The following is a 17,384-nucleotide window of genomic DNA, read 5'->3' on the forward strand; positions in this document are numbered from 1 at the left end:
AGGAGTTTGTAGCGGGTGAAGGGTGATTGCATTCGTTTTGGAACTGAGCTGCCTCCCGGGCGTCAGCCGGGTGCCCCGTCAAAGTCCGCAGCGAAGTCGGCTCAAAATGCGCGTTCAAAAGAACTGGTTACTCGGAGCGAAAAAAATGCACTCCAACTGGGAAAAATCCATTTGAATGGTCAGCCAACTCGGAATTCCAGCTCGAGAACTCGGACCTCTTTCAAGAGCTCAGACTTTCCGACTTGAATATCACTGACGTCATGATTCGACCTTGTATTTTTCCGAGTTCACAGTTGTTTTGAACCGGCCATAAGCACATGGAGTAATGAGTATATTGTTGTTGTTTTTTACATGCAAAAGTAATTGTTTTTTGATAAAAAAAAAACGCTTTATCTGCCTTCCCACTGAAAACTAGTTTGAAAATTCGAATACATATTTAATGGAAAATAGATGTGTTTATGTTTCTGTCCGATGCATCATGCTACCTTGTTGACAACATAATCTATTGGCGCAGATTACTGTTCGAGTTGAAACTGCTGCTCCTCCCTCACGGCTTTTGCCCGATCGCGTCACGGGCCATTGACCGTTGCTACACGGCTCAGGATAATAGAACTCCCTCAAGAGTTAACATTTTGACACGTCAATTCCTCAGTTAACTACACTGTACAGTACTTCGTGCTGCTACCACCTTTACCCTGTTGAGCAGGCAAAATAGCGGGGGCCAGGCAAGGGACTCACCTGGTAAAGGTAGGCCTTAAACTTGATGACACGACTGGCATTTGGGCTATTTCACAATAGTAGTGCTTTTTCAGAATGGGATTTCTTCTATCCCACACTAGACTGACTATTTTAGGTCGACTTGATGGTCAGTAATAATAAGCTGAGTGTATTAATCAAAGGCCAGGTTGCTTTCTTGGGTTAAAATATAGGTTTATTTATGTAACTGGAAATAACATATATGACCTTTTTAAAGAAAATTCTGCATCTTTGATGCACTGTACACTCTTTATGACTTGTATGCTACACTCGTTATGGTTAGCAAAAAGCAGGTACTATCAAAATAAATCTCTGACCAGGAGTAAAATGACAATCTCCATCAAAGTTGACAGGCTCGACCCAGACAACCATTCTGCCATTGCTAATGCTATAAATGCCAAGTTTTCATCTGTAACCACATCATTACCTACACTAAACCTGTCAGACCTAACTGCATTTTTGTCAGCTATGCCACTCCCCACTGTTGAACCATGGGAAATGCACAGGAAACAACTCTCCGTTTCAACCAGAAAAGCCCCAGGTCCTGACCTCATCAGTGGCAGACTCATCAGGGAAGTCGCTGTTGCAATATCCACCCACCTGACTGACTTCTTCAATACCTCCCTGTGTGAAGGAGTGTGTCCACATCAATGGAAGGAGACAGTCCTCCTGCTGAAGAGTAATCCACAGAGGATTGACCAGCTACGGCCCATCTCACTCATGCCCCTTCTGTGTGAAGGTTTTGTTGCTGAATGGGCAATTCAAAAGGATATTCAAAAGAACATCTCCAAACAACAGGTTGGCTGCCTCAAGGGACGCTCAACCACCCGCCTGTACAGAACAGCAGACACTAGAGGCACATGGGTCCTGACAGACTACAGCAAGGCCTTTGCTCTTGTGGATCACGCAATTGCAATGAAACACCTTTTGCAATTATCTGTCCGACCACAGATCATGCCATGAATTTGAAACATCCATTCCTGCCGTAGCCAGGTTACAAGATCCCATGAGACTCTATCCCAGGCCCAATAACTCTCCTGTGGCCTCCCCCAGGGCACACGGCTTGGTCCAATTGTTTTCGTGGCTCACGTCTGTGGCGCAGGTAAGGGTGCTCTCGAGCGACTAGATGTTCTTTACCATTTGGCCATCACTGCACATCACTGCACTCTATACTCTGTAAACTGGTCATCTCTGTATACCTGTCACAAGATCCACTGGTTGATGCTTATTTATAAAACCCTCTTAGGCCTCACTCCCCCTATCTGAGATATCATCTACAGTATTGCCAGTCACATTCTGTTAAAGTCCCCAAAGCACACACATCCCTGGGTTGCTCCTCTTTTCAGTTCGCTGCAGCTAGCGACTGGAACGAGCTGCAACGAACACTCAAACTAGACAGTTTTATCTCAATCTCTTCATTCAAAGATTCAATCATGGACACTCTTACTGACAGTTGTGGCTGCTTTGTGTGATGTATTGTTGTCTCTACTTTCTTGCCCTTTGTGCTGTTGTCTGTGCCCAGTAATGTTTGTACCATGTTTTGTGTTGCTACCATGTTGTTGTCATGTTGTGTTGCTACCATGCTGTGTTGTCATGTGTTGCTGCCTTGTTGTGTTGTCATAGGTCTCTCTTAATGTAGTGTTATCTCTTGTCGTGATATGTGTTTTGTCCTGTGTGTGTGTGTGTGTGTATTTTTTTTAAATCCCAGCCCCCGTCCCCGCAGAAGGCCTTTTTGGTAGGCCGTCATTGTAAATAAGAATTTGTTCTTAACTGACTTGCCTAGTTAAATAAAGGTTGCATAAATAAAAATCAGAGGGTACCCTATCCAACTCCTGGGCCTTTGTGGATGACCTGAACCTTATAGAATCAAGACACCTTCCTCCATTATACATCTTCGGCCACACACTTGAGGTTGTGTCCAGCACCAAAGTGCTTGGTGTTTCACTCCAAGCCAACCTAAAATGGGACATACTCATCTCCGACATTACCACAAAAGGGAACCGAAGGCTCTTCATGAAGAACCATCATCACCACTTCAACCTGGAGTCCGGTCGCACCAATCTCTGCAGATCCTTTGCCCAGAAGCTTGCAAAATCCCAGGATTACAACAAATGGCTATCTCAGAAGAAAGACCAATTCAGTGGCAGATCTACCCGATCCAAACACAAACTGAACCTTTCCCCTACTCAGATTGACAGATATTACAACATCCCTATGACTTTGTGAGACTGCTTAGTGCTGCTTAACTGTAATATTGTACTGTATTCTGCATATCATATTTTTTTATTTACTTACTTGCCTATGTATGCTGCAATTCAGCTTTTAGCTGACAATGTGTACAATTCCAAAATGATCCTTAAATATAATATATAACCATAAATTATTATTTTGATGTCCCTGAAGGAAAACCTTTTCTGGTTCCTAGACCTTTCTACCTGGAACCAACCTTTCTACCTGGAACCAAAAAAGGTTCTCCTGAAGGGATACCACTGGTCAAAGAATCCTTAATAGTTTTAGGTAGGTAGCCCCTATTTTACAAAAGTGGTAGGCTTTCTTGGATTCATTTTCCAATGTCTTCCATGCAGGACCCCAGGCGAGAAGAGAATGGTTGCATTCGGAAAGATACTCCCAGTAGTTGGTGAGTTTGGAGCATTTCAAAATCGCCTGTTGTTGGCAGTATCGATACCCAACATATTCATGGCCTTTCACATGTTCAGCCAAGTTTTCACAGGTATGAATTTTCCTCACCACTGCAACACCGACTGGATACTCGCCCGTGGACCCAAATTGACCTATGACCAACAGAAAAATCTCACACTTCCAATGAATGATGTCGGGGAATATGAGAGCTGTCGTATGTTCACACCGGTGGACTTGGACTTGGAAACAATTCAAGAGCAAGGAATCAACAGCACCATATATTGTACAGATGGGTGGGTTTACAACACACCCCAAGGAAACCCCACTCTAGTGACAGAGGTAGGGATGAGGTCAATAATTGCATTACCCCAGCCCAACTCCTAATGAACTCTATGCACTGCCTGTTGAGAAGTTCAGTTTTGTGCAGATAGCCCAAGTTAGTTTGGTTCTGTTTATGCTATTTGATTTGGCAGCTTGACAATCGTTTTCATAATGTCCCTAATTTTCTCCTAAACGCTTAGACATCAATCACTATGTTCTGTGTTTTAAATCTGTGTCCCTTGAAGGCACTTGTTGTATATAAAGTTGAACTCGGAAGTTTACATACACTTAGGTTGTAAGTCATTAAAAGTAATTTTTTTCAACCACTCCACAAATTTCTTTATCACAAACTATAGTTTTGGCAAGTCGGTTAGGACATCTATGTGCATGACACAAGCCATTATTCCAACAATTGTTTACAGACAGATTATTTCACTTATAATTCACTGTATCACAATTCCAGTGGGTCAAGTTTACATACACTAAGTTGACTGTGCCTTTAAACAGCTTGGGAGATTCCAGAAAAGTATGACACGGCTTTAGAAGCTTCTGTTAGGCTAATTTACATCATTTGAGTCAATTGGACGTGTACCCGTGGATGTATTTCACGGCCTACCTTCAAACTCACTGCCTCTTTGCTTGACATCTTGGGAAAATCAAAAGAAATCAGCCAAGACCTCAGAGAAAAAAAATTGTACACCTCCACAAGTCTGGTTCATCCTTGGGAGCATTTTCCAAATGCCTGAAGGTACCACGTTCATCTGTACAAACAATAGTACGCACGTATAAACACCATGGGACCACGCAGCCGTCATTCCGCTCAGGAAGGAGACCCGTTTTGTCTCCTAGAGGTGAACGTACTTTCGTGCGGAAAGTGCAAATCAATCCCAGAACAACAGCAAAGGACCTTGTGAAGATGCTGGAGGAAACAGGTATAAAAGTATCTATATCCACAGTAAAAACGGGTCCTATATCGACATAACCTGAAAGGCCACTCAGCGAGGAAGAAGCCACTGCTCCAAAACCGTCATATAAAAGCCAGACTACAGTTTGCAACTACACATGGGGACAAAGATCGTACTTTTTGGAGAAATGTCCTCTGGTCTGATGAAACAAAAATAGAACTGTTTGGCCATAATGACCATCGTTATGTTTGGAGGAAAATGGGGGAGGCTTGCAAGCCGCAGAACACCATCCCAACCGTGAAGCACAGGGGTGGCAGCATCATGTTGTGGGGCTGCTTTGCTGCAGGAGGGATTGGTGCACTTCACAAAATGGATGGCATCATGGGGCAGGGAAAATTATGTGGATATATTGAAGCAACATCTCAAGACATCAGTCAGGAAGTTAAAGCTTGGTCACAAATGGGTCTTCCAAATGGACAATGACCCCAAGCATACTTCCAAAGTTGAGGCAAAATGGCTTAAGGACAACAAAGTAAAGGTATTGGAGTGGCCATCACAAAGCCCTGACCTCAATCCTATAGAAAATGTGTGGGCAGAACTGAAAAAGCATGTGTGAGCAAGGAGGCCTACAAATCTGACTCTGTTACATCAGCTCTGTCAGGAGGAATGGGCCAAAATTCACCCAACTTATTGTGGGAAGCTTGTGGAAGGCTACCCGAAACGTTTGACCCAAGTTAAACAATTTAAAGGCAATGCTACCAAATACTAATTGAGTGTATGTAAACTTCTGACCCACTGGGAATGTGATGAAAAAAATAAAAGCTGAAATAAATAATTCTCTCTACTATTATTCTGACATTTCACATTCTTAAAATAAAGTGGTGATCCTTACTGGTCTAAGACAGGGCATTTTTACTAGGATTAAATGTCAAGAATTGTGGAAAAACAGAGTTTAAATGTATTTGGCTAAGGTTTACGTAAACTTCCGACTTCAACTGTATATCAGAGTTATACCTTAGTTATGTAAGAGTGGCCTTGACTTGTTCATGAAGTCAATGCTTAGGTCTTGTTATCAACCTTTATTCACTTTTCTATCCACAGATACAGTGCATTCCGGAAGTTTTCAGACCCATTGACCTTTTCCACATTGTTACATTACAGCCTTATTCTAAAATGGATCAAATCAGATAATTCCTCAATCTACACACAATGACAAAGCGAAAACATTTTTTAAATTGTTTTATACAAAATTAAAAACAGATACATTATTTACATAAATATTCAGACCCTTTGCTATGAGACTCAAAATCGAGCTCAAATGCATCCTGTTTCCATTGATCATCCTTGTGATGTTTCTCCCAACTTGATTAGAGTCCACCTGTGGTAAATTCCATTGATTGGACATGATTTGGAAAGGCACACACCGGTCTATATAAGGTCCCACAGTTGACAGTGCATGTCAGAGCAAAAACCAAGTCATGAGGTCGAAGGAATTGTCCTTAGAGCGCCGAGACAGGATTGTGTCGAGGCACAGATCTGGGGAAGGTTACCAAAAAATGTCTGCAGCATTGAAGGTCCCTAAGAACACAGTGGCCTCCATCCTTCCTAAATGGAAGAAGTTTGGAACCACCAAGACTCTTCCTAGAGCTGCAGCCTGGCCAAACTGAGCAATCGATGGAGATGGGCCTTGGTCAGGGGGGTGACCAAGAACCTGATGGTCACTCTGACAGAGCTCTAGAGTTCCTCTGTGGAGATGGTTGTCCTTCTGGAAGGTTCTCCTATCTCTCCAGAAGGACAACCATCTCTGCAGCACTCCAACAATCAGGCCTTTATGGTAGAGTGACCAGATGGAAGCAACTCCTCAGTAAAAGGCATGACAGCCCGCTTGGAGTTTGCCAAAAGGCACCTAAAGACTCTCAGACCATGAGAAACAAGATTCTCTAGTCTGATGAAACCAAGATTGAACTCTTTGGCCTGAATGCCAAGCGTCACATCGGGAGGAAACCTGGCACCATCCTGACGGTAAAGCATGGTGGTGTTAGCATCCTGTTTTGGGGATGTTTTTCAGCGGCAGGGACTGCAAGACTGGTCAGGATCAAGGGAAGATGAACAGAGCAAAGTACAGAGAGATCCTTGATGAAAACCTGCTCCAGAGCGCTCAGGACCTCATACTGGGGTGAAGGTTCACCTTGCAACAGGACAACGACCCTAAGCACACAGCCAAGACAACGCAGGAGTGGCTTTGGGACAAGTCTCTGAATTGCATTGAGTGGTCTCAGTCAGAGCCCGGACTTGAACCTGATCTAACATCTCTGGAGAGACCTATAAATAGCTTTGCAGCGACGCTCCCCATCCCAACCTGACAGAGCTTAAGAGGATCTGCAGAGAAGAACAGGAGTAAATACAGGTGTGCCAAGCTTGTAGCGTCATCCCCATGAAGACTTGAGGCTGTAATCGCTGCCTAAGGTGCTTCAACAAAGTACTGAGTAACGGGTTTGAATACTTATGTAGATGTGATATTTCAGTTATGTATTTTTATAAAAACCTGTTTCGCTTTGTCATTATGGGGTATTGTGTGTAGATTGATGAGGGGAAAAAACTATTTATTCCATTTTAGAATAAGGCTGTAAACTAACAAAATGTGGAAAATGTCAAAGGGTCTGAATACTTTCCGAATTCACTGTATCTGATATATTGTGAGATTATGCATGTATGTTGCTTTTAATATGAAAAGAAGCCATCTATTTCCTTATCATCAAAGGCAACTAAATTCTCTCCTCTTTCCTTTCCTTCTCATCAGTTTAACCTGGTGTGTGACAACAAAGGTGTGAGTGAGGCATCACAGTCCATCTACATGACCGGCCTCCTAATAGGGTCCCTGGTGTTTGGACCTATGGCAGACAGGTAAAACACACAACCCGCTTTTTAAATTATCACAAGTTTAGTGAAGAGGTCACCCCAAAAATGTGAAATACCCCCGCAGGTTTGGTCGTCGCTTCGCCATCCTCGTTTCCCTGCTCTTCCAATTGCTGTTTGGAGTGGCCGCTGCCTTCTCCCCCAACATCTATGTCTACATTAGCCTTCGGTTCGTGGTCGGCATGACAATATCAGGCATTGCCATGAACACATTTGTGCTAGGTGGGGCAATACTCCCAGGTTGTCTCTTACCACATAAACTCCAATCTCTAATCTCAATTAGCCAAAATATAACACCTTGTACTGTCTACAATCATCAAACAGTGTTTGACTATTGGGTGAGCTGACAGCCCCAAACTATTGTAGTGTGTGATAGTTATTTTCCTATTTGGAAGGGGCTGAGTGGACCAGTACATCTAAGCGGGCCCTCTTCACCATCCTCTCACAATGTTTCTATGCCGTGGGGCTGATGTTGCTGCCGTGGATCGCCTACGGGGTCCGCAACTGGAGGGCCCTGCAGCTGGTGCTTTCCAGCCCCGTCCTCCTACTGGCTGTCTACTTCTGGTGAGCCTGAATTTCATACCTTCTGGTGAGACTAACCTTCATACCTTATGGTGAGCTTGACCTTCATACCTTATGGTGAGCCTGACCTTCATACCTTATGGTGAGCCTGACCTTCATACCTTATGGTGAGCCTGACCTTCATACCTTATGGTGAGCCTGACCTTCATACCTTATGGTGAGCCTGACCTTCATACCTTCTGGTGAGCCTGACCTTCAAACCTTCTGGTGAGCCTGACCTTCATACCTTCTGGTGAGCCTGACCTTCATACCTTATGGTGAGCCTAACCTTCATACCTTCTGGTGAGCCTGACCTTCGGTATGACCTTCATACCTTCTGGTGAGCCTGACCTTCATACCTAATGGTGAGCCTAACCTTCATACCTTCTGGTGAGCCTGACCTTCATACCTTCTGGTGGCTTGTGCGTGGGCAGCGGGTGGAGGGAAGGAACGATTAAATTGCCCCCAGATACTCATGTAAGGTTTGATTTTTATGTGGATGAGTTTGTCCTCTCATCAAAGCAAAGGCTTATTTGTGTACCTCTTTGGAAGGGATATTTGGATGACCACACATTTTGGGGGGATTTGTAGACCAATATTGTGTGGGTGTGTACGCGCTAGGATTCTCCCAGAGTCGGCCCGTTGGCTACTAACTCAAGGCAGGCAGAATGAGGCCAGGCAGGAGCTCCAGAGGGCAGCTGCGGTCAACAGGAGAGAGGTCCCCCAGTCATTACTCGACATGGTGATTTAACCATCCTTACTGGAATACATTTAATTTGGGGATACAGAATGTAAACATGTAAAAAAAAAAAATATATATATATATATATATATATATATATATATATATATATGAAGTTGCATTTGTGGTGTAGATTATTTAGTTGCATCTTCTTCTAGCTGGAGGCTGAGAACACGTCTACAACGGGCAGTATGATGGACCTCTTCAAGATACCCAACCTGAGGAAACGTGCCCTCACCATGAGCTACATCTGGTTTGTGTGACCAATTATTTAGCTAAATACAAACTCAACATCTGTTATGATCAATATTCAAAATACTGTTTAAATGCATTAATTCACAACAATTGTAGTGCATTCCAGCATGGAGTGCATTTCTTCATGCCCCATCTTGTTTATACAAGCTGTTTTCCCCACTCTCCCTTGGGGCAGGTTTGTGACCAGCCTGGTCTACTTCGGTGTGAGTCTTAACGTGGGACATTTTGGCCTGGACATCTACCTGACCCAGTTCATCTTTGGCCTGGCAGAGATTCTTTCTCGCCTGGGCTGCTACACCCTCCTGGAGCGCCTGGGCAGGAGGCCCTGTCAGGCAGGCACTCTCTTCTTTGGTGGAGCAGCTTGTCTCCTAATTCTTGCTATTCCTGAAGGTGACTACCGAAGGCTGTTTCCAGTTATGCAAATGCTCAACCATCTACCCTATCTGTGTTTATACTGTGTAGCATTCAAATGTTTTATCTTCGTCCAATTTCCCTGAACTTGGTGTAGTTGGCGTTATATTCGGAAACATACCTGTTGGTGGTACTTATTTCTGTCTTATTTTGACCCTTAGACCTTCCAGTATTGGTGACGGTCATTGCAGTGACTGGAAAGTTTGCTATAGCAGCCTCCTTCACTATTGTCTATGTCTATACTGCTGAACTCTATCCCACCATTGTAAGGTTAGTTCAATTCCCAATGTATACTGTTTATTACAGCATAATAATATCCTCATTCTTCATACTGTTTATTACAGCAGAATAATATCCTCATTCTTCATACTGTTTATTACAGCATAATAATATCCTCATTCTTCATACTGTTTATTACAGCATAATAATATCCTCATTCTTCATACTGTTTATTACAGCATAATAATATCCTCATTCTTCATACTGTTTATTACAGCAGAATAATATCCTCATTCTTCATACTGTTTATTACAGCATAATAATATCCTCATTCTTCATACTGTTTATTACAGCATAATAATATCCTCATTCTTCATACTGTTTATTACAGCAGAATAATATCCTCATTCTTCATACTGTTTATTACAGCAGAATAATATCCTCATTCTTCATACTGTTTATTACAGCAGAATAATATCCTCATTCTTCATACTGTTTATTACAGCAGAATAATATCCTCATTCTTCATACTGTTTATTACAGCAGAATAATATCCTCATTCTTCATACTGTTTATTACAGCAGAATAATATCCTCATTCTTCATACTGTTTATTACAGCAGAATAATATCCTCATTCTTCATACTGTTTATTACAGCAGAATAATATCCTCATTCTTCATACTGTTTATTACAGCAGAATAATATCCTCATTCTTCATACTGTGTATACATGTCAAAATGTATCCTCATCCACTTTTGGATACATTTATTGCAATGTCCTTCTTCATGTCGTCCTTGCAGACAGAATGGTGTGGGTCTGAACTCCATGTGTGCCCGTGGGGCGGGCATCCTGGTCCCTCTGATGCATCTGCTAGAGGTGTACCACCAGGCCCTGCCCATGCTCATCTGTGGCCTCCTGCCCTTCATCGGCGGGGGGCTGTGCTTTCTACTGCCAGAGACCCTCAACACTGAGCTTCAAGACTACATAGACCCACTCGAGGAGAAGACAATGTGGGTAACCTCTCTGTTTTAGACATTTTAGCTGTCTATATTTGAATTGTGAAGGATGTGAATTGAAGCAAGCACCATACTCATTGATTTTTACTTGTTGATTTTAGAACATCAGAGAGCGGGACTATTGAAAACGGACTCGATGAGGAGGAGAAACCAACTGAATTGAGGAGCTCACAATTCTGATCACTGTCTGGTCCATACTCTCTGGAGGTGTGAGTTAGTTATTACTCTAAAATATATCTTATTTTTTGTAAATGACACCACCCTTTTGGGACTAATTATTTGTTTAAATGAGTGAATAATACAAAATGATTGATGTTGTGTATAAAATATGGACCCATCACAATATTCATCTTGGTGATCAGGGTTGCCATATGGGGGGGTTGGATGATTCTAAGGGCCTGTGACTGAGGGGCCCTAAAAAATTATTTAGAACATTAGGTTAAAATAAATCAACATTAAATGATTAACCTATTGTCATTAATATAATATTTGATTTACAATGTACTAATAAAACTTGCGGTTTCTTTTTATTTTCTTGTTTTTGGCAAAAAGTAAACATCCAGAGATGTTTTAGCCGACATCAATACAGGCAAACTTTTAGCAAGCTATTCATACTAAATCACTTGTCCCTGCCTGGTGCCAGGCCCACAGATGCAGCTTCAGGCCCAGCAGCCCTGTCTCCCCATCCCCATACCCCTGAACCAGCCCTACTCCCAACCCAACCTCCCAAAGGAGGTGGGCAGCATTGTGTTGAATGACATGTCAATTGGCATAATTGCAGGTACTGCAATGCATTGAGGACAGGAAAAATCTCTGACACAGGCAGCCAATATCAGAGCCTTAAAGGAAGAGATGCAGGCTCTTAGAGATGGATGGGAGTCTCTTCTGTCTGAGGCAACACTGATTGCTACGCAAATGGATGTTGCACCTCAATTTAGCAAGGAACACAGCCGCCAGAGGAAAAGGAAGAGATTCCATGATGAGACCTCTCAAGAGGAGACAGCTCAGGACAGTGCAACAACGGTGTTTTGGAGCACAGTGTTTTTTTTACTGCTATGGACACCAACATAAGTGACTTTGACACTAGGTTCCACACCACTGAAAAAAATGTAGAATAATTTTCTGCTGTTCTGAAAGTTGGGCAGATTAGTAAGGATAAAGTCCCTTCTGTGTGCCAACCACTGATCATGAAGTATTCCAGAGATCTTACACCTGAGTTTCAAAATGAAGTAAGACACCTGAACACTGTATATGCTGCCACTTTCCCCCCTAACTTGTCCCCTCTTGGTCTCCTGAATGCAATTTGTATGATGCAGCTGCAAAGCATTGTTGGAGAAGTGTGCATTGCTTTACGTATATTTTGCACACTGCCTGTGACTGTTGCTGGTGGTGAGAGCTTTCAGTAAGCTAAAACTGATCAACTATTTGAGGTCCACTATGTCCCAGGACAGGCTTTGCAGTCTTGCCATGCTGTCCATTGAAAGTCAGTTAGCTAGAAAGCTGGACTTCAAGACTTGATCAGTGACTTTGCTCCTAAGAAGGCCCGGCGCTGGGCTCTTGGTGAGTAAGGCTGAGCAAGAGCCAGTGATAACTGTTAAATGGCATGGATATTGGATCACTACACACATGATGCCCACAGGCTGAGAACCAGACAGAACAGGATGTATCTCAAAGTAATGGCTGGATTGCCATAAAATATGTCAAGACCCCAAGTGAAAGAAACCTATTGATTTGGTGACCACTTGACCTTTCCTCTAGCGCCACCATCAGGCCTTTTCAGTTCCGTTTTATTTTCCATTTTCAGTTTCCACTTTTACAGCAGCTTATTTTCCAGTTGGTATGTATACTTAGTTCAAAAATCTGCTGCTGATTTTTATTATTTTGTTTGTTATACCATTCTATAGATGATAATGTTAATTTATTGTAGTTGCATAGGATAATGTATATTTGAGTTATTTATTTGAAGTTATTCATTTATGTTAAGAGAATTTTCCATTCAAGAATTGTACCATTAAAATTTTATTTAGACTGTAAAAGATGGCCTTTAGCACATTTCTTATAGAGGGTATCAGTCTTTGAACAAATATTGAATTCCACTGCATGCAGAATGTTGCATGCATGTCTGCAATGTGTTATATTTTCACAGCTCACTGTCAGTATATATCGTACAGTAAATATTGGACTACAAGATAGTTGCAAGCCTGCAAAGGAGTTATTTAAAGCTTTGAATGGCTTCGATTGGGTTCTGAAGGTGTGTGGTGACAGCAATTGCACAGGGTTGGTGTGGCCTGTGGTGATGGGGCCCAAAATCCCTGGCGGCGCTCCTGTTGGTGATACCTCTCATGAACAGCAGATGGTGCCAAGTAACTTTTCAATGGGAGAAATGGGACAGAGTTTACAGTGCCTCTGGAAACTGCCCTCAAATTGCTTAGATAAATGTTAGTGGGACTGCAGATAAATTAAAAAGTCTCAATAGCACAATAGTATACTATTGATATAAATACTATATACTATTGTGCTATTGAGACTTTTTAATTTATCTGCAGTCCCACTAACATTTATCTAAGCAAAAAAAGAAACGTCCTCTCACTGTCAATTGCCTTTATTTTCAGCAAACTTAACATGTGTAAATATGTATGTATAACAAAGATTCGACAACTGTCTGGTCCAGCGACAGTGGGTTTGTGCCCATAGGCAACGTTGTTGCCGGTGATGTCTGCTGAGGACCTGCCTTTACAACATTCCTACAAGCCCTCAGTCCAACCTCTCTCAGCCTATTGTGGAAAGTCTGAGCACTGATGGAGGGATTGTGCGTTCCTGGTGTAACTCGGGCAGTTGTTGTTGCCATCCTGTACCTGTCCCGCAGGTGTGATGTTCGGATGTACCGAACCTGTGCAGGTGTTGTTACAAGTGGTCTGCCACTGCAAGGACGATCAGCTGTTAGTCCTGTCTCCCTTTAGCGCTGTCTTAGGCGTCTCACAGTACGAACATAGCAATTTATTGCCATGGGCACATCTGCAGTCCTCATGCCTCATTGCAGCATGCCAGAGGGTCCCTGGTTCGCGCCCGGGTATGGGCGAGGGGACAGTATAAATTTAGACCGTCCCCTCGCCCATACCCGGGCGCGAACCAGGGACCTTCTGCACACATCAACAACTGACACCCACGAAGCATCGTTACCCATCGCTCCACAAAACCCGCGGCCCTTGCAGAGCAAGGGGAACTACTACTTCAAGGTCTCAGAGCAAGTGACGTCACCGATTGAAACGCTATTTAGCGCGCACGCTAACTATGCTAGCCGTTTCACATCCGTTACATAAGGCACGTTCAGACAGATGAGCAGGGACCCTGGGCATCTTTCTTTTTGTGTTTTTCAGTCAGTTGAAAGGCTTCTAGTGTCCTAAGTTTTCTTAACTGTGACCTTAATTGCCTACCGTCTGTTAGCTGTTAGTGTCTTAACGACCGTTCCACAGGTGCATGTTAATTAATTGTTTATGGTTCATTGAACAAGCATGGGAAACAGTGTTTAAACCCTTTACAATGAAGTTATTTAGATACGAATTACGAATTATCTTTGAAAGACAGGGTCCTGAAAAGGGGACGTTTCTTTGCTGAGTTTATTAACTCTGTAGCCATATGAACTTGAAACCATCATTTTTGGTAGACACTGAACAGATAAACCTGGATCCTGATGTCCTGCATGTCACCTAGGGCCCATTATATCCTGTTTTATACATTTTATTTCCATGCACACGGGTGAACAATGTGAGAAGCGCCACCTATATATGGACAGTAATTGCATGTCTGGAGAGCTGTGGAGGTGCAGTCACAGCAGACAAAGCCTGTCGCAACGCTTTTATAATGCTTCCATAATTGTCATGGGAAGTGAAGAAAAGACCCGAGGGCTTTCTGGGGTCAACGGAAGGTGAACTGTGACAAGTAGAGACGAAATGGGAATTCATGAACCTACCTTTGAAAATAGTGTCCTGGATCTGTACAAATAGATGTGGATATTTTAAGCACCAAAATCCTACAAAAATTCATTTGACGTTTCTCCTCTTCCTTGGCTTCCTCTCATAAAACAAGGAAGGAAAATAAATATCATTAAAGAACTGAAATGGCAGGGGATTAATTGAGGGCCCCTGGCTCTGTCTGATTCAAAGCAAATGATTGGGGGACTTTTGCAAATGCATATGAGCTGATGTTAACAATGGTGCATGTAGATGAGCCCCTTTTCAGAGACATGGACAAAAAAATGTGTTGCAGTTAGAAAACCTTTGAGATGGGTCACATTTTTTTGATGGAACAATTTTGTGAAATTTTTTAAAATGCCATTTCTCTGGAAATATCAATCTGCATAACGTAATATCATTAATGATAAGCCAGCGTTCAAAACTCATGAAATATTTATTTTAATGGTTTCTAATATGAATAGGCTAAATTTGATTTTTAAAGATCCATCATAAGACATTTGCATGCGCTATATTCAGAAAAACAGTTCGCTCCTAACGCCACTCCTTGCGTGTGCTCGTTGCTACTCAACATTTTGAAAAAGCACCGCGAGCTAAAAGGGTTAGAACAATCCGGAATCATTGGTTCCTCCATACCATAACATTAACCCCTACCATTAACCATAACCCTTACCTAACCATAACCTTAAACCATTTTTGTATTTCAACTTTAAAGGGATAGGGACGTCCAAAGGATCCACAATAACAAGGACAGAGCCAAGATGGTCGAGTGCGCGGTGCGCATCTGAGGTCATAGAGCTGTCTGAAACGCACGGAGTTTTGTCATGTTTTCTTCGAGTAACTGGCGCTCTTTTCACTTCTGCTCACAAGAAGATAAGAATCATGACCAACACTAGTGTCAAAACGCATAACTGGCTGTTTTACGCAGAGTATAAAAAATAACTTGGCTAATGGAGAGAATGGAAATCTCAACCATCCCTTTTATCAAGATGAAAACTCTCGATATATAGCCAGGTAAGACCAATCTTTTTCCCCTTGTTAAGTTGTTAAATTGGCTAAATTATATTAGTCGGGCTAGTTTCGTGACTACTACTGTAGTTTGGTGGTCCTCTTGATACAGTACAGCCTAATCTTTCAGAGATGGTTCATTCCAGTAACCTAATTTCTCTGACAACAAATAACTATTTAATGCAAAACGTATTAATACTTTATTTCAATGTAATAAATAATTGACAGCAACTTATATTGCATATTTATTCATGATTTATATAATAACAAGAAAATCTACAGCTATTTGTCATTAGAAACACATAATACAAACTGCTGACCCATTAGGCTTACAAAATATAGGTAGTTATTTTATTTGCAAGTGAAATTAAAAACATGAGTACATTTCGTTTTCATTATGATGTTAAGCCAGTAATATAATGTTGTTGTAGTTATTGTATAATAGGATGCCATTTTACAATGTTATTGTCTAGACACCCCCATTTATCCTGCCTTTTCTGTCATGTATTTTTTTAAACTAGGCAAGTCAGTTAATAAGAACAAATTCTCATTTACAATGACGGCCAACACCGGCCAAACTCAGACGACGCTGGGCCAATTGTGCGCCGCCCTATGGCACAAATCACGGCCAGTTATGATACAGTATGCTCATCAAATATCTTCTGCAATGACCACATTCGTTAACGTGATTGCCTGCAAGAAAATCCAATTTACTCGTGATTCTGGCGTCTTATTTTATTTTCTCATTATATGTGTATTTGCTCACACAGCCATTTAGAGATCTTAGAAACATGTAGAGTTAACATAATCAGAATATCTCCTCCATACTCAGTAACTTGTTTGGTAGGATCAGACGTTTTTGATTTAAATTGCAATTGACAGTTTGCCCTGCAACGTCTGCTTCCAACTCACACTCTCAAACACGTAGATCCCCTGAATGCAGCTCACTCTCCACATCCCAATCACCTGAATTCTAATCACCTGTATGTCATTATCATACACTATTTAGTTCAGTTCTTTGCACCCCATCACTGTGAGGTATTGTTTGTTTTGTGACACGCTCTGTTTTTCCCCGTGATTTACTCCTCCCGTGTATGATCGTTTTTGCCTGCCTCACTAAGGACGCCTTTTGCATATTCCCTGCCTGTACCTTAGCCTGTCGGATTTCCTGTTATCAACCTATTGCCTGATCTCCCGGACGACGTTACTAGCCTTTTCCCTGCCTGTACTGTTGCGCTTTTGGACTCCCTGTGTATGACCTTCTGCCTGCCCCTGGACCCAGCTACCTGCCTCCTCCTGTGGTCCTTTGCAATAAACACCTGCTGCGCCCTGGCTTGAAACCAGCTCTCTGTCTCCCCTCAGTGTTCATTACATAACCCTTTTGGATTTGTTACAATATCAATTGGTATAGCATAGGTATTATCTTCCTCCTTTCACTTAAAATGGAGGAGAATCATCATCACCTTCGCCACTTTTACACACAGAGTATGTTTTCACTATATGGTCGTTCCTTTCGGTCATGACAGGTGAGCACATTCTACAGTGTCTGTGTTCTTGCCAACAGATCAACTGCTCTGATATCCATTTTTCAAGATTTATCTTTTAAATATGTGCGACTTAATTACCACCATGAGGATGTTAGATAGCAGATAGACTTAACAA

The 17,384-nt window shown here is 42.2% G+C and overlaps 1 protein-coding gene across 7 annotated transcripts; it reads left to right on the forward strand.

Annotated features, from left to right (window-relative positions):
* The first annotated feature begins 1 nt into the window (after position 1).
* Positions 2 to 12,779, forward strand: LOC110486625 (solute carrier family 22 member 13). 7 transcript variants are annotated; one of them, XM_090196099.1, is made up of 13 exons: positions 2 to 747; positions 3,342 to 3,394; positions 3,562 to 3,735; positions 7,423 to 7,526; positions 7,606 to 7,760; positions 7,934 to 8,102; positions 8,721 to 8,841; positions 9,000 to 9,094; positions 9,272 to 9,486; positions 9,669 to 9,777; positions 10,528 to 10,737; positions 10,845 to 10,950; positions 11,387 to 12,779. In XM_090196099.1, exons 3-12 carry the CDS (start codon positions 3,580 to 3,582, stop codon positions 10,921 to 10,923), a joined length of 1,413 nt encoding a protein of 470 aa, XP_090052225.1. In that variant the 5' UTR covers positions 2 to 747; positions 3,342 to 3,394; positions 3,562 to 3,579; the 3' UTR covers positions 10,924 to 10,950; positions 11,387 to 12,779. The 7 variants fall into 7 exon arrangements, 6 of the variants coding, with proteins under 6 accessions (XP_090052225.1, XP_021414100.2, XP_090052208.1 ...); XM_021558425.3 differs by having other exon boundaries at positions 10,845 to 12,779; XR_016485854.1 differs by having other exon boundaries at positions 28 to 747; positions 3,342 to 3,735; positions 10,528 to 10,741.
* Positions 12,780 to 17,384: the final 4,605 nt, after the last annotated feature.

This window comes from Oncorhynchus mykiss, chromosome 2, assembly GCF_057628025.1.
Source record: "Oncorhynchus mykiss isolate SJ-2025 chromosome 2, ASM5762802v1, whole genome shotgun sequence".
NCBI lineage: Eukaryota > Metazoa > Chordata > Actinopteri > Salmoniformes > Salmonidae > Oncorhynchus > Oncorhynchus mykiss.